The 24,058-nt window shown below is 32.7% G+C and overlaps 1 protein-coding gene across 1 annotated transcript in view; it reads right to left on the bottom strand.

Moving 5' to 3' along the window:
- The window catches only part of LOC148308409 (proton channel OtopLc-like), a 134,221-nt gene that overhangs the window by 67,036 nt on the left and 43,127 nt on the right, over positions 1–24,058 (bottom strand). The window contains exon 2 of the mRNA XM_088261757.1: positions 10,303–10,503. Within this exon, the coding sequence (XP_088117883.1) occupies positions 10,303–10,503 (201 nt within the window). The remainder of the gene's footprint in view (positions 1–10,302; positions 10,504–24,058) is intronic.

The following is a 24,058-nucleotide window of genomic DNA, read 5'->3' as shown; positions in this document are numbered from 1 at the left end:
TGAAAAACGAGAGAATGAATAAGAAAGTATCTTTGGCGAGTGCGAACGGGACAACAGAACGAGGACGGCTGAAAAAGACTTGATCTTGATCTTGATTTGAAGAAAAAGGCACGATCAGAGCAATCAGACCCTAAAATCTGGTGTCGTCAAAATTCCACGTAATCATGTATAACTAGATATACGGATTTTAAGGAAGCTAGAAGTGTATGTAAGGACAGAAGAGTGTGGACATTCCATCCTCTCTGCCTACCCCTCCAAAGAAACGTCGTCATGGTATTAGTAGTAGTACTTCTTTAAAAAATCCTGTATATATCACATTGAGTAATATTATAAAATCGTTTCACATTGATATATTTTTGTTATTTATAATAAATGTTTTTATTTCGAGATTGAAATTGAATATCAATAATAGTAGAAGACTGCCGAATCAATAAATAAAATTAATTTTCACCAAGGGAAATTGTAACAAAAACATAAAACTTTGAAAATGTCTCATTCATCGAATCTCGGAAATATACAGGCACTCGTAAAAAGTTTTCAAGGTTTATTTTCATACCGAATACCAGTTTACTTCGGAGAAAATTTGATAAAACACGTTGAATTAAGGGTAAATTAACTTGCGAGCAACGCAAAGAACGACCTGTTAAATACTCGGAGATAATGAAAGGTAAATTCATTGGAAACTTTTACGCAAACTTTCGGCAAAGTAGGTTTAGGGAATATACTACGAGTGGAAGTTTAGGGTTCGAGCAGGTAGCGATGGGGCGAGTGGGAGGGGAAAGGGTACGGAGGACTGACTGCCAATGAATAACAATATTTCACACTGTCATCTGCAGTTTAGTTAGTATGCTACAGACCCATTCAAACTTCGACAACAATTTGTATTATGGCCCGTTGAACTTTTTCCTTTTACATAGATTTCGAAGCAATCGATAGACTTTGTCGTATTCGATAAATGTACGAATTGTTAATATCAAAATATACTCGTACTTTAAATAATTTTACACACTTATATATTTATTTTTAACATATTACATACATAAGTCACATATATTTTTTTAATATTACCGATGAGTAATTTCTATTACTCATTTTGGGACATGGGATTAAGGTTAACAAGACTGAAAAACAAATAAGAAAGTAACAAATAAGAAAACACCTCTTTTTGTTTTATTTTTTTAGATGGGAGTTGTATTTATTATTTTATTTGCTTATTGTGTACAAGATCAATAGATCATTACGTGGATTTTTGTTTCTTTTACATAAAAAAAAGTTTTATTTTTATCTATGTTGGGAACAGGAGGTAAAATCTAGTGAGAGAAAATCTGGAACTCAGCATTTGATGATTGCTGGGAGGAAACTGTTTCCGCAAGGGTAGGCAGAGAGAAAAGAACGCCACATCAATCTGTCTTTGCCAGCAATCTTCGCCTCTTCTAAATTCGTACTTCTCCTCTTACAAATCCGCCGATTATTCCGACTCCTGACCTGACCGCTTTAAAATATTTGACTTTGTTTTTTACGGTCTTTCTCTGCTCCTATTCCCGACTACGTTCGCCTTGTATATTTGGTTAATCATTCTTTACTCATCCATTCGTTCCACATTTTATCGATTATGCTTAAAAAAAGATAGGCCTAAATTAGCGTATCATTTTTTCCTTGTTTCACCATTCGAACATCTATAATACATTGTTTCCCTGTACATTCGTCTGGGATCGCATTTTACTACATTCAGTCTTCTTTTTTGTTTGTTTTTTTTCCAACAAAAAAAGAATTTTTGGAACAGTATAATGTTTTAACAATGCACATCTTCGCCCTCGGTCCAGCACTGGTAGCGAATGGAAAATAAAAAACCGGATGTAATCTCATACTTTTTCATTCTGTCCTTTCCCGCTAGTAAATTTTGACGTTTTTGTTTTCATTTTCCTTCCGGACTCGAGGCACATGCGATTCGACTGTTGTTTATTTATTTTGCCCTTTCATTAATGTGCCAATGACTTCCGGTAACCGATGACTACTACAGGGTAGAACTGAAAATACCGTATAAAAAAATTATGTAATAAGGGATGTTACGTACTCAACTATATTTCATACTTAATCGTGTTGACCACACTGAAGGCTGAGGTATCAACCGTTCAAATTTAGAATGCAAACGGCCGCGTTAGAGGCCGGACATGTTTTCGCACGCAATATTTTTTTAAATACATGATATATTTTTTTTTAGAATACATATTTTTAAAAAAAAAATTTTTTTACCCTTAACCTTTCAATAACTATTTTCTTTTCAAAATCTTAATTAAAATATTTGGACATATTCAATATGTTTTGAACAAAGAGAAAAGTACCTAAAACTTTTAAAATGTGCAGTACCTACACAGAATACCCCTGTGGGAGTAAAAATAAATATGTCATTCTAAATCCGGTCGAGTCTACATTGTGATAAAATAGATAAACCCTCTTTGTGCCAAAACCCACGGCGGCAATTTAAACATTTATTGAATCCCTTCATCCGTCCGGGGAGATAATGTCCAACTTCCAGCTTCTAGTTACTGAGAAGGTACTCACGGAATTGTATTTATTGATCAGATCCGGACCCCTCGATGTTATACAAACCTCCCAAAATTGTAGTTCTCAAAATACCCAAGAAACAAACTTAAGATTTAAAAAAAAAACTTTTCTAAAACCTTAAGGAAAAACATGGTAAACGTTTTTTTACTCTTATTTTGACATCTCAACTACAGATGAAGAATATGGAAATTTGGGTATTTAAATGGCTTACGCCCTGCTATAGGCTGGTTTAAGTGAGCACTTTATAAACTTATCCATGTTCTTCTTCACCATGTTGAGTTGTCAATATTTAAAAAAAAAAACTCCTAGGTAGAAAATCCTAGGTTTGTGAACAAGCGATTGGACACACTAAAAAATGTTGTTTATTTACTCAGTCGTATTTCAGGGAGGGTTTTTATTCTCTCGTTAACAAAGTTCAAATTAGGTATTCGACTCCTTTAAAATAAATAGCAATGACAAATTATTTCATCGTTATATTTCTGATAAAACTGGTTGAAATTAATTGATTTGGTAGTCACATTGTGGTAAAATATATCCATTATTAATTTAAATTTAACCCTCTCTTCATCCTTCTACGTCTAAACTCTAAAATTTAGACCTAGATTCACATACGGAGTTTGAAAATGGTGCAAAATGCATCGAAAAACGTGTCACGATAGATTTAAGCACAAGTGGTATTTACCAAGTGAATTTTAATTTTTTTTTTAAAAAGAGAAATATTAGCGTTTTTATTATTTACAAAAAAACTTTATTATCAAATTATTTCTGTGGGCCTAAACGGCTCATTTTTAGAAATAGGTATCAAATTGTGGTAGAGTGAGTTCGAGTGCAGAAACTCTGACTCAAAAGTCCGCGACACTAATCACGGGACTACAACCCGATGCATTATATTAATAATAATAAAACCCTTATCCGCACCCCAATGGTGCATAGGGCACTGCGTCATATAAACGCAGTGTTATCTTGATCGTTTACACATGAAGGAAAGATGATCAGCCCTCCGCTTCAGGTACCAGTCCAGGGTAATATTGAATAAATATGACAGTGAAAAAAATCACATATATTTATTTTACCCCCCTTGGGAATCGAACCCGGGACCTCCAGAACGGTAGCGGAGCGTGCTGACCATTACACTACGGAGGCGGACATTATATTAGGTAGATATTACCATAAAGTGACTGCCGAACAAATGCATAAAAGTAAAGCTACTTCAAATCTTCCTTCAACTTAACATGCCTTTGGAATTTCAAAAAAAGGATGCTGAAGTATAAAAGATTTGGGTATACTTGTTAAAGGTTAAATAAAAGTTTTATGTATGATTTTCGTTCCGATAAGTCTTAACCCGGTGAATAGTTTGAAACAGTGCGGCTTATCACGTTTTGGGGCAGCGTTCAACACGTAGTACGTACATAAACTATTTTCCGGGAAGCAGTAGGCAGTTCCCGCTCTTACCTCGGGGAATACGAAGCGGGGATTAGCGTAAACAAACGGAATTCTTCCACGAACTCCGACCGCTATCCCTCTATATTTACTCGAGCAAAGTGTCGTTAATACGGCTCCGAGAAAAGGGTGATAGTAAAGTAAAAATGTGACACCAGTTCCGAAATAAAGGGTTAACGCCTAATTAGGATTTAAACTAGGAAAACTAATTAAGGGAGACATTCCTTAAAGGAATGGAAAGGCAAAATAGGTTTTTAATTGCTTTATTTATTTTTGAAAAATAATATAAAAATTGCATTGATAATAATAATTCATGAAACGTGTATTGCAGATTTTTCATTTGTTACCGGGAGGTAAGATGGCAAACAAATTAACACATAAATAAATCACCAAGAGTAAATATCGCAAAAAATGTAATTTAAAAAAAAATCATTCTTTGTTTGTGTGTATATTTTGGCAAAATAGATAAAAGCAATATAAATAATGAATTTATAAATTAATGTATACATGTATTGACGTATATATGTATTTACGTAGTGGTCAGGTTAGGTTAGTCGTAACAATCGGTGGGTATGTATGAGGAGACGCAAAAACGTGGAAGAGGCGAAGAATGTTTGCAAGGACAGAGTGGTGTGGCGCTCTATTCTCTCTGCCTACCCCTGCGGAGAAGCGGCGTGATAGTTAGTTTTACGTATATATATATATAATAATTATTATATATATATATATATATATATATATATATATATATATATATATATATATATATATATATATATATATATATATATATATATGTATATATGTATATATATATGTATATATATATATATATATATATATATATATATATATATATATATATATATATATATATATATATATATATATATATATATATATATATATAGATATATATATAAACATATATATATATATATATATATATATATATATATATATATATACATATATATATATATATATATATATATATATATTATATATATATATATATATATATATATATATATACAATATATATATATATATATATATATATATATATATATATATATATATATATATATATTTAACAAATGAAATAAAATAAAATAAAAAAGATTAGTTTCCAATCAGATAAGATAGTCAGGAAAAAGTTTCTTAAAAACTTTTGCTAGATTTAAAGATAGCTAGTCATCCACCTCCCAGGAGCGGACTCCGAGAACAACAGGGCACAGTCCTAGCTAAGGAAAAAGAAGAAGAAGAAGCTAAATTTAATGCAATTAATTATCTTAATACATACATAAAAATATAAATGTTCATTTATTAAAACCTGAAAAACCACTACATCTGGTCAAATTTAAACTCAGGTAGTCATTAAGCAGTGTTTTAAGTGGTATTACGAACAAAGAATGATAAGGGGAGTGTTATTTTATCATACCACAAAGTTAACAATGTTTTTAATATAAAAAAAATATTTATCTTATAAAATAAAACATCTTTATTTTAACCACTTTTTATTGATACATTTTTTCCAACCGGTTTCAACAAGAACCATGTCATCATCAGGGAATATGTACTTATTCTAAAACATTAAAATACTCATAGTTAGGTTATATTGTTAGTTAGGTTAGGAGTGGACACATTCGCTGCGCAAAGCTCAATAAAAGCAACATTTAGGAGTTTTGTTCCCGTTTTTTAAATCAAAATCACATTTTCATATGGTGTACGTAATGCGTGGAAGTTTTTGGTGTCGTAAGGGAAGGGTAATTATCTATAACCTAACTTTGAGTATTTCAATGTTTTAGAATTAGTACACATATACCCTGATGATGACAAGGTTCTTGTTGAAACCGGTTGAAAAAAGTGGTTAAAACAAAGTTATTTTATTTTATAAAGTTTATAAAATATGCCACAAAGTATCTGCGAAAAACATTCAAGAAAATATTTATCTTATCAAAGTGAGACAGTTAGATGCATCTCTCTGTTAGAGAGAAAACGACATAAGATTTCGTGTTATTCACCCGTCCTGTTTGAGTTATGACGGTTAAAATCATGTAGACATTCGGTAGGCGAGTGGGTTCCTTTAGGTGTACGATACGTGACTTTACAATGAAGGATAGCCTTTTTGGGGTATTGACCGAAAACCCCCCACCCCGCTTTGTTCAGATGCAGTTATGAACACGTGCCCTGATCAATATTCAAATTTAATGTTATAAGGGAAGGATTCGTGTTGAAATGCACCCAGAGTGCATGTAATCATGCACAGAACATACTAATAAAATCTCTATGCACAGTGTGTTGTCTGCGGGTCGTTTAAATGCGCATCACAGTAAAAAGATAGTGATCATTATCATTTCATGTCTCAGTAGCTTAATGTTCAATTTTACAACTTTACAAGCAATAAAATATATTTTTATTTATGTGTACACATTATAAAAACGTTCCCTTAATAAATTTAGTACTTTTTTAAAGAGCGGTTCTTATTAATGATTTATTATTATTTTTAGGCGTATAATACAGATTGCCAAACTTATTTGACTCATGGCCCTCCTTTCATACAAAATTACACAAGGCCCCTGGAAATTTGTTTTTTTTTTTAAATAAAAAAAAAACTAAAAAATGTAATGAACTTATTATTTTTTATATATTTATTTACAATGTTATAAATAAGATATGCGGATCGATTATTGAACGTACATGTGTACGCATATGATTTGAAACTTCACAAAATCATAGATGATATTTATTTTTATGGTGATTTTTATCAACTTTTGGTATGTAAAAATTAGATAGATTTTTTGCTCATTAGTTTTTTGATCACCTGTCGATGAAAACATGTGCAGTTTTCGAAACTAGTCGTGTGAAATAAAACTCAATTAGTGGTCTAATACAAATGTTTAATTTTTAATAAATTAGGTACGTATGTACGCGTACATCGTGTAATAATGCATTATTTCAATTTTATAATATTGTACATTATAGCACCCCCTGTTTGCTTCCCAGGGATTCCCTATTCCCCCGGGGCCAGAATTGCCTCCTTAGCTCTCTCCAGAGGTAGGCAGAGAGACGGAATGCCACACTCTTTGCTGCCTTCACATCCATATTTCTAGTCATACGTGCCCTCCGATTTTCGACAACTCATAGGTGCATTGCGGGTGATGAATATCTCATGATTATAAATTCCAATTAACGACACCGACTTCCTAATCATGAAGTGTCTCGCTGGTTGGCTGCACACGTGTATGCATATCCATAATATCGCAGCTTATTATACGTAATAAAGTGTATGACTAGAACGATTAATTTTCAGCGAGACAAAGCGGTTAACCGAATCAAATTTCGAGTTACAAATCAACCGCCGTAAATGAGAAACAATAACTCAACGTCCCGAGGGGCGGATGTTATTGCGCGATTCTCCCGACAATCGCCGATCTTATTCAGGTATATATAATTGGGTAGATTATAAATCCATTTAAATTACAGTCTATTCACTTAAATCTTTTAAAAATTTCATCTTGTGGTCTTAGTTCGCAATCTATGGGCGATCACAAGTGATCCACCGCACTGGGACGATGTAATTTAGCAAAACTTTTTTTAATACTTTTCAAATATGAATTTTACTCATTCATATGATGTAATTCATCACCGACTAACTAAAATGTTATTTTTAGATAAAAAAAAAGATTTTATGAAATAAAACAACATTGTTTTTAAAAACTTTTTATTGGTACACTTTTTCCAACCATAAAATTTTTAATCACATTTCATATGGTGTACGGAGTGCGTGGAAGTTTTGTGGTATCGTAAGGGAAGGTTAATTAACTATAACCTAACTATGAGTATTGCAATGTTTTAGAATTAGTACATAAACCCTGATGATGACAAGGTTCGTATCGAAACCGGTTGGAAAAAGTGTACCAATAAAAAGTGGTAAAAAACAAAGTTGTTTTCTTTTATAAAGTTTATAAAATGTGCCACAAAGTATCTGCGAAAACATTCAAGATTTTTTTTAACCCTTACCTGCACCCAACGGTGCATAGGGCACTGCATCGTATTAACTAAAAGTAGCCTCTATCGTTACTTACATGAAGGCAAGGTGATCAATCCTGCACTTCAAGCACCAGTCTAGAGTAATATGAAAAATAAAAGAGTGAAAAACAAATAAAAATATTATATTTTGACCTTTGAAATCGATCTCGGGGCCCACAGCGCGGTAGCTAAAGGGATAACCATTACAATGTGTATATGTGTTCCCAAACCACGTTTTAAACATAAATAATAGATGTATTCAATTATTGTGTCCGATCAATACAGGTGTTATACGGGTCACTTTCCGTTTGCGTGTCGCTCATTCGACCAAATGCACAAAACATAAATATAATTTAATATATTGATTCCAACTTCCGACAGTAAATTATTCTACCAAAAGGATGGGTTTCATATATGTATATGTATGGTATGTTATATTCACATACTTTAACCGTTTATGGCACCACTATCGATTTTTAAGTGTAATATCTACTTACAATAATTAAAGAAAACACTTTGTTTTTTACCACTTGAGTTTTTATTAAAGACTACATGTTTCAGAAGTTTAACTTCCATCATTCAGGTCTGTATAATAACTATAAAACAAAGTGTTTTCTTTAATTATTGTAACATGTCTTACCACAAAGTTAATGCCGAAACAATAAATAAAATAATATCTACTTATTGAATACTGCTTTGTTACTTGAATAACAATGAAAATTTGTCCCGCAAAAGAGTTTTTTTTAATAATTAAGGCGAGATATTCGATAACTTCCGCAACTTATTTATTTTTTAACCCAGGTAACATTTAAAGTATGTTTTTTTCGGATAGCACCGCTTTTGTAAAGATTTTTTTTTCGTAAAAATAAATGGTTTTGAAAAGTCCTGGTTCCGGAGTCCTGGTTCCAACTCTAATGTAGGGAAGTGAAACATGGAGTTGGCAAAAGAAGGATGAGAGTAGACTGAATGCAGTCGAAATGCGATCTCTCAGAAGAATGTGCGACAAAACGATGTATGATAGATGTTCGAATAGTGAAATAAGGAAGGAATGCAAAGCTGAGATAAGCATTATCGATAAAATTAAGAAAGGTGTGTTGAGATGGTTTGGACATGTAGGACGAATGAGTGAGGAAAGAACGGTTAAACAAATTTATGAGGCGAATGTAATTGGGAAAAGGAGCGGAGGAAGACCGAGCAAAACATGGCACGATCAGGTATGCCAAATACTTGAAAGTGGTCAGGTTAGGAGTCGTAACAATCGGCGGGTATGCATGAGGAGATGCATGAACGTGGAAGAGACGAAGAATGTTTGCAAAGACAGAGTGGTGTGGCGTTCTATTCTCTCTGCCTACCCCTGCGGGGAAGCGGCGTGATGGTTAGTTAGTTAGTTAATTGGTTTTGAAAAGAAAAGGTTTTTGAGAAGTAATGAGTTACAAAAAAAAGATAAAATATTTTTTCAATATTGTATATAATAAATAAAATTATGCGCGGAGACACGTCGAGGCCTTTACGCAGCCGGTAGCTGACTTAATTGTATGTTTGCGAGTACCTCCTTAACAATAAATAAAAGGAAAACCTGTCTTTAGATGAAAATATGATACATGGTCAATTTAAAACATTAAAAGATAAGTGATTATCTATTTATGATAAGTGATACACATACCTATAGAAAATGTAATCGCCTGTGTAGATACAGTCTGTTCACAGTTATTTTACCTGTAGTTTTTGTTTAATTTTTTTTGGTAGTATAAATAATTTTAAAAAAACTAGAGGTAAATTAACTGTGAACATTTTTTTAAATGATTTATTTGGCAGTATAAATAATAAAAAAAAAACTAGAGTTAAAATAACTGTGAACAGACTGTATGAAAGAATATTTTTTTAATGTTTCGGCATTCACTTTGACATGATGAAATTTAATAGAAAACACTCGTTTTTACTCAAGTGGTAAAAAACAAGTCTTTTCAATTATATTTTTAAGAACTTAAATAATAACATAGTAATGTTGCAAAGTAATTTACACAGAAATAATATTAATAATAAAACACATTTTAAACGATACATATGTGAAACATATGTGAAACTGAAATTACTATATCACCCTGAAGAATGTTCCTGTGAAATAGGTAAAACGATAGCAAAAAATATATATTCTATTATCAATAGCAAAACGTGAATTCTTTGGATTTTCTTATATTTCTAGTTAAGCGTACTAATACCGTTCCCGCACGAAGCAGTCTGGCAGTCTCGCAGCCGTCTCACCTGTGAGGGGACTCTATGTGGACATGGTGCGTGGAGCACGAGGGCGGCGGGCCGCTGCTCCGCCGGCTGAGCGTGTCCGGGGAGGGCGGCACGGCGGGCGGGGGCGGGGGCGGGGGCGGCGGCGCGGGCGTGCCGGGGCTGCCCGCGCCCAGCGAGGGCCGCGAGCCCCCGCTCAGGTTGTTGCTCGGAATGGAGAAGCAACTGCAGAAAAGACAATAAAAATATTGAATTGACATCTCAAGATAGATTTATCATGTTTTTGATGATCGTCCCTTAAATTTTAAGCATAGATATTGCGTGTGATTGATATTTTTAGCGTGTATAATAATAAATAAATAAAATGTGATTTGGCAGTTGTTTTGTGTTAATCTTTCCCTATTGTCCATCTTAACACTGATAAAAAATTATCGCTAGTTTTCGATCATCGTCCCTTAAATTTTTAGCATAAATATTGCGCGTGATTGATATTTTTAGCGTGTATAATAATAATAAAAATATATCTGATTCGGCAGTTGTTTTGTGTTAATCTTTCCCTATTGTCCATCTTACCACTGATAAAAAATAATCACTAGTTTCCGATCATCGTCCCTTAAATTTTTAGCATAGATATTGCGTGTGATTGATATTTTCAGCGTGTATAATAATAATAATAAATATCTGATTCCGCAGATGTTTTGTGTTAATCTTTCCCTATTGTCCATCTTACAACTGATAAAAAATAATCACTAGTTTTCGACCACCGTCCCTTAAATTTTTAGCATAAATATTGCATGTGATTGATATTTTCAGCGTGTATAGTAATAAAAAAATAATATCTGATTCGGCAGTTGTTTTGTGGTAATCCTATGGTTTTGGTAATGTTTATTGGTACTGTTATTGGTAATGTTACTAGTGATAGAAAAATAATAAATAAATAAACAAACTTAAGAAAAAGTTTCATCTTTCAACGTCCGTAGGATAGAACTCAAAAATTTAGATTTAGTTTCACATACGGTGCATCGACAAATGATGCGAAATGCATTGCAACACGTCGCACAACAGGTTTTTTAAAAAAAATAGTGGTAATTAACAAGTAAAATTCAAATGAAAAATAAATAAATTTTCAACTATTAATAAAAACAACTCCGATTTCGGTGTTACAAGAGCGCTCGTTGAATTGAAAAGCGCATTGATTATCTGTATATGAAGTCTACATGTGAATTATATTTGGTTAATAGGACATTTACAATTTTCAATGAACTGGTTATAATGCCGAAATTGCACAGTACATCATCTCACACGCCAGCGATCGATCCGACTCGATACAACGTAACATTCGGGTATTGTCTGCAAACCATCCCCAACCCCCATTTCAAAACCGCATGCAATATGTTTACTTCAAAGTGAATTAGCGCAGCCCTTATTTCATTAGCATTCTGCCGGTTTCGCTAACAGGATCGGTTAAGCAGAACAGTCGGTGGCTAATGGCAAGTCAATGGAAGAGGTACAAGGAGGTATGGATAGCTGGAAAGCTGATTGGCTGTAAACAAAACTTGGGTAATATACAGTAAAACGATTTCATTAATCGATAGTGTCGGGTTGTGGTCCCGTGGTTAGTGTCGCGGACTCTTGAGTCGGAGTTTCTCGGTTCGAACCCACTGTACCACAATTTCAAACCTATTTTTATAATGAGCCGCTTAGGCACACAGAAATAGTGTGAAATTGAAGTATTTTTATAAATAATATAAACACAATAGTATTTTTATGTACCTATATAAATGACAACAGCAAAAAAACACCTGTGAGGTGTTTTATTCTTTAAAACCAGTTTTTTTTTCTTTCTTAAAATACCGTTTTTGTAATGAAAAAATATGTTTTTCTTCGAAATAAACATATGAATTTGAAGAAGAGTTATTGAAAGATAAGGAGTTAAAAAAATATGAAAATATTATTTCTATGTGTATTCTTTAAAAAATCCAATATATATATATATATATATATATATATATTTATTTATATATATTTATATATATATATATATATATATATATATATATATATATATATATATATATATATATATATATATATATATATATATATATATATATATATATATATATATTGTAAAAAGGAGCATGAAGAGACTTGAGGCCCCAAGCTCAGCTGGCCGCTTACTGAATTCTGTGTTTGCGAGTAAGGCCTCAATGGAAATTCACAATAAAAAATAAATCAATGCATGCATTAGGTATTAAGAATAAAAAAAAATAATAAAAAATAAGAATCTGCATCGTATAAATCGTATTTTATGATGTTCTCGGTTAGAGAGATCTCAGCTAACCGTAGAGCACTTGATCCCTTCAGCCACCACAGGTGGAAACACAACATTAGAGGACTTCCGCCCAACTAGTGACGTCAGACACCCCGCGCCCGGCATGCTCACACCGCAGCCGGCACTCACCGGCCCGCACTAGCGACTGCCTACTGCCTCGCTATCCACTTATCGTTAACAACACTCACGCATTACCGCTGATCGGAGAGCTTTACATAAATGATAAGTAGCCAACGCTCGTTCATTTCAATGGCCAAATGTGATTGTTCGTTACTATAAATAGTTTTAGCTTTTCGCCTTTGTGCGATTTTATAAGTTCAGTAATACGATACAAACTTTTATTTAAGGAATGACCCGCAAAGCTTTTAATTTTTTTGAGGCCTCTCTGCAGGGAGAATAGTGAGGATAAGGAAGGCAAAATGTGAATTATACAGCACATATGGTACATCCAGACCAACTATAAAAAAATCTACCCAACTACTACTCCACATTAAATTTCGTTTTTTTAATACATTGTTAACCTTATCATTTATAACATTATATTTAGTTATTTTTAATTTTCAATCAATGAAAGATCACAGTTGACAACATTTTGAGTTAGTTCAAATATAATATGTACCTACTTGTTCACAAATCTGGATTATCTTCATTCAGGAGTTATTTTTACATTTTTGACATTTCAAAAAATATAAAGAAGAATATGGAAATCAAGGTATTTATATGCCTGTCATAGGCTGGTTAAGTGATCACTTTATACAGTGCAACATTCAACAATTCTTCCCATGATTGACAACCACACTATTACATTTTTTGGAACTCCTAGACACGCCGTTCTCAATTTTACAGATAATGCTTATCTCACTCAGCCTTGCATTCTTTCTTTATTTCACCATTCAAACACCCAAAAAAACCATTTTGCCGCACTTTGTCTGATGGATCGTATTTCGACTGCATTCAATTTGACCGGGACAGTCCCGGTTTTCGGACAAAATCCCGACGCCCCGGACGGTTTACTTTACGTCCCGGTATTTTTTTTATTTGGTTATAGATGACAAACCAGTCTTTAAATACTTAACTTTGGAGGATCATTTAGGATAATTACTTTGTCATTTATTTCACTGTACTGTACGCTGGGGGCATTCCGATGTCCCGGTTGAACATTTCAGAAATCTGGCAAGCCTACCTATAAGGATTACATAATGACAATGCATTTCGTCTTATGTCGATGGCACATTGTTTCTAATTTTAAGCAAATGCGGAACACGTGGTAGCATCCTCCCCCGGTGTCACACGTGTCGATAATAAAGTGAATATTTCAGCACCGTTCTCTGGGGTGCAAAAAATAAGGGACGTTTCTAATGAATCCCTCACCACCACTAAGAATGCCTATTTATGTGTTAACAATATCTTTATTATCGCCTTGCCAAATATAAACCTATTTTACTGCCTACTCGGAGGGGATGTCGACGCGTACAAGAGAATCAATTATACTCGGTCGATAAATTTCAAGCTATAATACGTATGTACTTATTGATAGGTATGAGTTATAAGAATAAGAATAATACTTTGATGATTTTTAAGCGTCATAAATCTAATTCACTACACTCACTAGCTTATGTTTAAGTCAGATTGGAAATAGCAGTTAGTCATTTCTTAAATTTAAGAAAAATATTTATTTAATAGAGTTTGCTTTTTATTTCATTAATTGATTCGGCATTTACTTTGCTAAACTCTATCCATTTTAAATTTAAGTTTTACTTAGTAAATACCACAATTTCTTAAAATCTATTGTGACACGTATTATGATGCATTCTGAATCATTTTCAAACACCGTTTTACCTACTTTTTATTATTATTTTTTTGTTGTTGTTATAACGTAGTAATATAGATTTCGATATTACATAGATATTTTTGCATACTAGTGTGACACGTGTTGTATGCATCTAGCATCGGTATCATACGGTCATATGTGGTGTTCGATATTGACGTTGAATGTATCGAAACACGTGAATAATAGATATTTTAATAAATAGTGGTATTTATCATGTAAAAGTGGTGGTATTTATCACGCTAACACACAGTTTCAGATGCATATTAGCGAAAAGCAGAAATAACAGATAAAAATGGGATGTAACGGATAGCAAGCTTAATTCTTGGCTAATACAAATTGTTATGTACTTTTAATAGCAAACATTTATTTAAATCACAATTTAAAACATTTTTTTTGCAGTGACCCACCAAGTCTTGTCGGTGGAGTTCTTTTTTAATACATTTTTTTACTAGTTTTTAACCATTTAACCTAATATACACACAAAAAAAGAGAGAAATACGAGCATACTTTTAAAATCGAAATGTGGTTCGAAAAATTAAGTTCTCCATCATGCAAATATTAATGTGCATACTGCATTTCTTTTTTTCAAAATCTTTACTTATTAAGTATTCGAGTTCCCAGACGAACAGGCTATAATACTCGATAAAATGAAACGATAGAATAACGAGCTATGTGCTAGGCAATTTGACAGTTGTCTTTTTATTCGCAATTCTAATGCATCCCTCCAACTTCCGCTTTCACTTTCAGTAAAGGAGGGTGGGTTATGGATTGGTCCACGGAGCGCAGGCGCGGGGAATTTCAGAAAGCGCCTACTACACTTCCTACCCCCCTGGTCCCCCGGCCTTACCCTGCAGCCCCCGCGATACTCGACGGGTAATGTCCTCACGCCAAAATAACGGGAATTATTAAGGTATAACCACCTATACGTAACACCATACGTTGTTAAAACTATACATATCTACCCTTTTAGCCGATTGGATAAAAAATAGAACATAAAAAATAAATGTGTATTTTTGTAATGTATAAATATCGCTCACTCTTTTCAAGAACGTCATATATCAAAAATCGACAATTTTCAATTGTACATGTTTTTGGAATGCCCAGAAAATTTACTTTATCCCGCAAAAGCGGCATATTTTTAACTTAATATTTACCCGCTACAGGGCAGAAAGTGTTGTTTTTGCATTTTGAAGAAAAGGTACCGTTTAATTATTTTTTTAAAAATACTAAATATTTTCAAATGGAGAAAAAACATTCAGGTTTTACCTAAAAAGATCTGTTGCACAGTAAAAAGTTCAATAAGTGGCATGATAATTATTTTTAATACATTGTATTATATTTTTATTAATATACATTGTATTAAGTTTTTTTTATTTATGACGTTCTTGAAAGGAGTGAGCGATACATGTGTAACGTACAGAAATATAGATATGAACATATTCTTCTCAATTTGTAAGAGGTCATGGGTTCGATTTCCTTTTTCGTCAAAAAAATATTAACTTCATAAAAAATAAATCGAAAACTTTGTTTTTCAACACATTTTAATTTCATACTATTTCTTCGATTGGCTTAAACACAACCCGTGTCTTCTTCAGGGACGCATAGATACAAACAAGATATCTATGAACTAAGCCGAGCAAGTGGGAGAAAATGTGTGGAGATTTTTTTTATTAAAAAGTATAAAAAATGTATTAAGTTATAAAACTTAAAGTAGTGAAACAAAAGAACATATTTATAAAAATGTTAAAATATTAGAATTTAAAGAAAGACCAATTTTACGACATTCAGTTATAAAAGGTACTCGTCTCTTCGTCGGGAGAATGTAATGCAAAAACTGGAAGACATAAAAGACATTGACCAGTTAAATACAACAATTACATTAATTTGTCTTACCATTAAAATGATTAAAGAAAACACTTCGTTTTTTACCACTTGAGTTTTATTATAGACTACATGTTTCAGAAGTTAAACTTCCATCATTCAGGTCTGTATAATAACTAAAATATAAAATATAAAATTGTTCTATAAATAAGGAGAGGGGAAAGTAAGGGGAAGGGGTTAGTCAAGGAATGGAGTTTGAAAACAAAGGAAAAAAAACGAAGTGTTTTCTTTAATCATTTTAACATGTCTTACCACAAAGTTAATGCCGAAACAATAAATAAATTGTCTTACCATTAGTACACTTGTCATTACTCGATTTTTTTTTATAAAATGCGTATATAAATATTTAATATATTTTTTTGCCGGCATTAAAACTGTAAAACTTTCTTGATAACTTGATGTATGTTCCGGTGACGATTATTTCTCTCCTTTTCTCATCCGTGTTTTTGACGAAGTGAAGAGATTGGAGGTCTAATTTATCTCGAATACGGAATTTTCAGAAAAAGATGGAAGACATAGTATGTTAAATATGTCACTGGTCGTAAGCTCCGTCGATACGAATCATATATGGTACACATACTTCTTCTTCTAACGCTTATTCATACCCAATGCATAGGCACTGTATAAGTAAGACATATTTTTAAAACTAGATCGTTAGTTATCTCAAAACAAGGTGATCGGTAATGTGCTTAAGGTACCAGTCCATAGTTATGTTAAATAAATATCAGAGTGAAAAATATTTTGTTATTTAATAAAATATTTTTCGACTCTCCTGGAATCGAACACGAAGCCTCAAGCATGATGGCAAAACGCGCTAACCACTACACTATGGAGGAGGATACATGAACAATATACAAAAGTATATCCCTACATATTAATATGGAGGTGTAATATACCTACATGCATTTCTACAGTGTAAACATAAAATGTACGTGTATATAACATGCCTAAACTTGCTTCCATATCTACATTCACCCATTCACCCCATTTTCACGATCGCGTTAGGGGACGGGATTTTATTATCAGAGAGGCTGCGTTTTATCTGCAAGAGTATGAATGTAGGTACGTATGACCGAGTAACGTAACAAAACACGTGCGTAGTTTGAGCCACTTTCAGTGCAACGCAAAAGAAAGGAACAAAGTTCCCAAAAAAAATTTCAAACAAATTACGTTTCTTCGCCAAGATGGACCGTGTCACGCCAAAATACTATATTTGACATGTGCAATTTTAATTATTTTGACGTTGGCTACCCCCCTCCCCTCCTACCACCATTTTTTTGTTTCTGTTTGTTTTAAAATTATTCGACACAGTTGCAATACTACATGAAATATTTGCGCGATTTAAACTGTTGTTTTTATAGACCAATAGCGGTTTAAACGTTATTTTGTTTTTAAATAACACTAGTACGATCAGAATGCAAAACACTGCAGAAATGCGAAACAAAGTAAAAATTGATGTACGTAAGATAGCATGTTTATTCTAAGCTTCAAATAATAATCTCAATATTATATAAATATGCAACTACTAAAACTACTATCACGCCGTTTCCCCGCAGGGGTAGGTAGAGAGGATAAAACGCCACACTCTTCTGTCCTGACATCCTCCTCCTCCTCCTAACTCCTAACTGCTAACTTCCTTCACATCCATTTATATACCATCTAGTCATACATGCCCTCCGATTACGCAGACTGTTGACACCACAAGATTTTAGGAACGGATTGATCTGATCGTGTCAAGTCTTTTTCGGCCGTCCACGTTCTGTTCTCCGGCTCACATTCGCCACATATATTTTCTTATTCGACACTTAGGTACCTACATAAATTGTCACTTTGATGTACTTTTACAATTGTAGAAATATCAAATGAAATATGCTATGAGTAAGAAATTATTTGGATCTAAGGGGACATTTTTCTATAATAAATTACGTAGAATCAGTAATAATAAAAAAAACACCAGCGGTATTCAGGAATGTAGCGCTATTAAAAAGGCTAAAAATGTAGTTAGCAACGGAAACAGGTAAAAATAATAAAAATAAAATAAATTATTATTACCTAACCGCAGATCATATGTGTTTTAGAATTTGAATGAGTGCGATTTGTTTATAAATTATATGAATTCACATGGAACTTTCCTTGCAATATACTTTGCATGATCGATTCAACACCGATATTAGAATATTATTATTTTGAAATAAATAAAAAGGTTTAAACATGTGTGAAATAACGCATTTGTATAAGACCACTTTTTGAGTTTATTAATGTAAATATGACTATGTATTGATTTGGCTTTTAGTTTGTAGAACTCTATTTTCATTCAGATTTTTTTAAGTCTACTAAGTTGTATTTTATTAACAAAAACACATAAAAAATTAATATTGTCACAATTGTTTCGCCTAGTTATGGCATTTTCAAACGAATGACATTCGTTTTTTTGTTAATAAATTACAACTTAGTAGACTCAAAAAATCTGTGTATGATTTAAAATCAATACATAAATTAAATATGACTATTTTCGATAACTAAAGATGTTTTCATCAACAGGTGAAAATACAAAATTTTATTTAGTTTAATTTTTTTAATTAAAAAATCATGTTATTCCACATGCCAAATCAATAAATAAAATAAAAAAGTTATCATATGTGTGGATCCGAATGGAAGAACAAAGTTTCTATACTGGTCCCAGGAGTCTGACCGGAGCCTTCATATTCATATTAAAATATATGTAAAAAATTAATAATAATTATGTGCATACTAACGTGGTATTAAAATGCTATATATATTATTGTAAAGTGTTAGTAGGAAAGAATAAAAAATATGTGGATTATTAAAATTGGTAAGCGGAAAAAATAATGGCATATTTACATATTTTTGTGCTGTTAGAAAACCTCCAGTTGACGATTGAATAACGATATGCATCATACTATCGCCTAGGGGCATAGCCCGTATCGAGTATTACAACGAAATTTCATCCGATGAGCTGAGCTGGTGCGCCGTTTTGAATATTTTTCAACAGAGCGAATACAAAATTTAAAAAAAAAACTTTTTTGTCTGGGTGAAAAAATCCTATATTTACAATGTTCAAACTTTTGAACCCAAACTTTAGCCGAAAGGCTGACAAATATCTGGTGTAAGAAGTGCTGCTTATAGCAAACTTATTTCAAAATCACGCGAAAGTATTCGATAAAGATTTTTTTTATCGAAACTGCCAAATAAGATAGCTATTCATTTTATTCCTCAGTCTTACTCAGACCCCTTATGCTTGGATAAAAGAAGAATATATCAAACCCTCAAGTAATCTAAAATACATCGATACAACGATGCTGCAAGCATTTAAACATTCAATATATCACATTAACATTTTTAACCATACAACACTTATCCGCACACAATGGTGTATATGGGACTGCATCGAATCAACGTACAGTAAAGTGTAAATAACGATCAAGATAATACTACAACGTGTAGTATTATCTTGATCGTTATTTACATGAAGGTAAGGTGATCACTCCTGCGCTTCAGGGACCAGTCCAGGGTAATATTAAATAATTCATGAATGTAAAATCACTAATGATTAAAGAAAACACTTGTTTTTTAACACTTGAGTTTTATTAAAGACCACATGTTTCAGAAGTTAAACTTCCATCATTCAGGTCTGTATAATAACATTATACAGACCTGAATGATGGAAGTTTAACTTCTGAAACATGTAGTCTTTAATAAAACTCAAGTGGTAAAAAACAAGTGTTTTCTTTAATCATTGTAACATGTCTTACCACAAAGTTAATGCTGAAACAATAAATAAAATAAAATCACTAATATTTATTATCACCCCCCCCCTGGGAATCGAATCTGGGACCTGCAGCACAGTAGCTAATCATTACAATACATATAGAAATCCTAATTAAAGTAGATTTTCATTATTTTTTCATCACTTTAATTGTCTTTTTTTCTAATAATGAAATCACACGAAAAAATTACGAGTATATATTCCAGTTTCTCGGATTTTACATAGTATTTAAAAATGCAGTTATTTCTCTTTTCCAAAGAGAAATGGTAGATACAATAATGAAACGCAGCTAAAACATCCATAAGCGGTGAGCGTTTTTAAGCGATAAAAGGCACTTTCATATACACGTGCCCATTTTCGGCCTTCCGGGATAACGTATTCACGTATGTGTAAGTCACTATTGTATGATATAATACTATGCGTGTGTGTGCGCAAGGAAGAGAGCTCCACGTGTGCATAAATTAGCAGTTCAATGGATGTGCGCTTCAAATCTCAGGGACAAAGGACTGGGGAGTTTTATGTGTCAAGTAATGCAGTGATGTAACCCGGAGAACCTGATCCAAACATTTCGTGGATGAGAGTGAGCTTCATCCAAGAATCTATTAATTTTTTTAAGCTAATTATTTCAACACTATAAAAATTACATAATATGATTAAAATTAAAAGTATTTTATGTTCTAATTTTATATCTATCTACATTTCTCTCAAATTAATGTCATAAATTTGAATATTATTTGTAAAACTTAAACTAAAAAAAAAACGCAAATACTCATATGTTAAGAAAAATTTCGTGGATGAATTTAAGCTTGATCTAAGACTTATTATTTTAGTACCATTAAAATAAAAAAAGGGCGTTTTAATTTTATATCTGCATTTTTTCTAAATTATTGTTATGTGTAAATATATGTTTTGTAAAACTAAACCACAAAAATCACACATATGTCAAGTAAAGAAGGAGAATCATTTAAAAACACAATTCATGATGAATAAATATATATATATACTTATATTTAAAAAAAAAACCTATTATCTTATATCTTTCTTGCACATATGTTGTAACACTTTTTTTTTCGATTTAAAATCAATTTATGTTGAGAATTTGATAACATACATAGAAAAGGATTTTATACATACATAGATACTACAGAAAAAAAATGTTTTATTTTTGATTGTGATTTTTTTTTAAAAGGCAACACAAACACAGAATAATTGAAAATAAATATTTCTTGAATTTATATGCAATTGGAAGAAATTAAACCCATGACGTCAGTTTCGCAGTCGAGCGTTTACCCAACTACACCAAGGCGCATTATTTATTTACAGCATCATTATAAAACCAACAAAAAAATGTTCATTAATTTTTCGGCACATTCAGTTTATAGGGATGCACCGATTGACTATATATAGGGGATCATATCTCAACTCTCATGACACTTCATTTAACATCATATTATTTGTACAATCCAAAAGTCAAATCCAACTTGGTTCGTAATTCAATGCAACTTCCTCTGGACTCCAGCTAAAACCTTCTGTATAGCCTGCGGATACAGGAAACTACCCTTAATTCCAATTATCTGCATAGGGAACATTGTGTTATATCACTTGTACGTCCTGTAGGACCCTAACTCAGGGACCAGGACGTTATTGGGGCCTTAATTAAGGTTAGTCGCTCCTGAGGGATACACGTCCCTTCCCGCGCGCTACCCGTTCAATGAGGCACTAAATTAATTAAAGAAGTTGGTCCTTGGGTCATGATAGTCCAATATATTAATAAATTAAGTGACTTTTTTTTAAATTTATTTTAACTTCATGGACAGAAAGAAATAAGTACATTGGCGGGCTTATAGCTAAAAAGCAGTATCTTCGAACCGACCAAAAAAAGACCAGTGATATTGGTCAAAATGTTTCATACTATATATATATATATATATAGCTATTTGCAATCAGAGGGTAGATTGTACTTGAACATTTAAAAAAAAACATAAATTACAAATTGAAGATATTTAGGAAGGCAAAGGAAAAAGGGAGTATAGGGAAGGAAGTAGAGGGAATAACTAGGGGAGGAGGTTTAATGGACAGTTAGGATTCTAATGATAGATGTAATGTCTCTGTGATAAGGTGCAATTTTTGCGCTTTTGACATAAAAAGGAAGAAAAAAATCAGTGAAAAAAATCAGTTCTTTGCAAAAGGAAAATAACAGAAAAGCGAGATTTTCAGATTTCTGCTACGACTAATTATTTATATGGACCCTTTCTCATCAGAGCATCGTTAAAGCCAGTTAGTTAAGTATAAACCATTAGTTTTAGTTTTACCTAAATAAAAATGATATCTTTAAACATAGTTTTCCGAGAGAGTCGATATAATTTGTGCAATATTTAATAGAGGTACCTAAAACATTCTAACATTTAAAGGGTTTGTCTACTTCTTCTACCACTACCAACATGGGTAAGCAGAGACGATAGAACGCCACACTCTTCTGTCCTGACATACACTCCTAGGTTCCTTCACATCCATACATATAGTCATATATGCCCTCCGGTTACATAGACTTTTGATACCATCAGATTTTAGGTTCTGATTGGTCATATTTGGTCTTTTTCAGCCGTCCTCGTTCTATTCTCGAGCTCACATTAGCCAGATACACTTTCTTAGTCATTCTCTCGCAATCCATTAGTTCCACATGTCCATACCACTTTAAAGAACTTTTCCTAATCTTTTTAATTATCTTTGGTTTGCGTAATATGGTAAAAATAGTGCTTTTGCACTTTTTACCATTTTTATTCATTTTATGTTTTTTTAGTACCTTCTTTTTAGAAGGTACTAAAAACGAAACTTTTGGGTACTATTCACGGTTCAGAATTATATTGAAAACTGTGAAGACACAATGTTTAAATTACGATGAAAAGCGTATGTTGCCTCTGAGAAAAAATTAAGAGAGTAAATTTTGGAGATCCATGTTAATGTCTCGTATATTAACAGGCTTTATTAGCTTGACCGCCTCCGTGGGTAATGGTTAGCGTGTTTAGCTACCGTGCTGGATGTCCTGGGTTCGATTCCCAGGGGGAGTCTAAAATAAATATTAGTAATTGTACACTCAAATATTTATTTAATATTACCCTGGACTGGTCACTGAAGTGCAGGAGTGACAACCTTGCCTTCATATGTTAACGATGAAGATAACACTGCGTCAATACGATGCAGTGCCCTATGCACCGTTGGGTGCGGATAAGGGTTAAAAAAATGTTAACGGTGTGAACTATTATGATAAAAATGGTACAACGTCTTTATCGTTACAGCATTTTAGTTACGACGTCTAAAGCAGTTTTATGTTTTGTACATTTTGTATTATAATAGTAAAAAATAAGGTATGTATGTAGGTAACATAATTAGGAGATACGCGCTTTATTTCGGTTAGATTTAAATCTGTGCACTCGAGTCGTGTAGGTAGGTACATGGGAGGATGCAGGAAGAAGACTGTAATACATTTGTTTATGGCGTGGGAATCTATTTAAGGTGACGAGGGTTGAACTCGTGACCCCTCTGTCAGCACTCCATTATATCGCTTCCTTATAACCGATAACGTTCATTATCTCAAGTTAAAGAATCAAAAATAATAGTATCGTAAAATATATAGGTACTCACAAACCACGTTCAAACGATTTGATTTGTTTGGATTTGATATAAAACTCGAGAAATGTAAAGTCACGAAAAAAGTGTAAATGTTAGTTTATTTATTTTTTATTTTTGAATATTTACATAAATTGTAACGGAGTCGTAACAATCGGCGGGTATGTATGAGGAGATGCATAAACGTGGAAGAGGCGAAGAATGTTTGCAAGGACAGAGTGGTGTGGCGCTCTATTCTCTCTGCCTACCCCTGCGGGGAAGCGGCGTGATGGTTAGTTAGTTAGTTAGTTAGTAAACATTTATTTAAAGAACAATTTTA

This window comes from Brachycentrus maculatus, unplaced genomic scaffold (assembly GCF_059751285.1).
Source record: "Brachycentrus maculatus isolate JH-2025_06_01 unplaced genomic scaffold, ASM5975128v1 h1tg000166l, whole genome shotgun sequence".
NCBI classification, from domain to species: Eukaryota; Metazoa; Arthropoda; class Insecta; order Trichoptera; family Brachycentridae; genus Brachycentrus; species Brachycentrus maculatus.
This window is presented reverse-complemented; position numbering and strand designations above follow the sequence as displayed.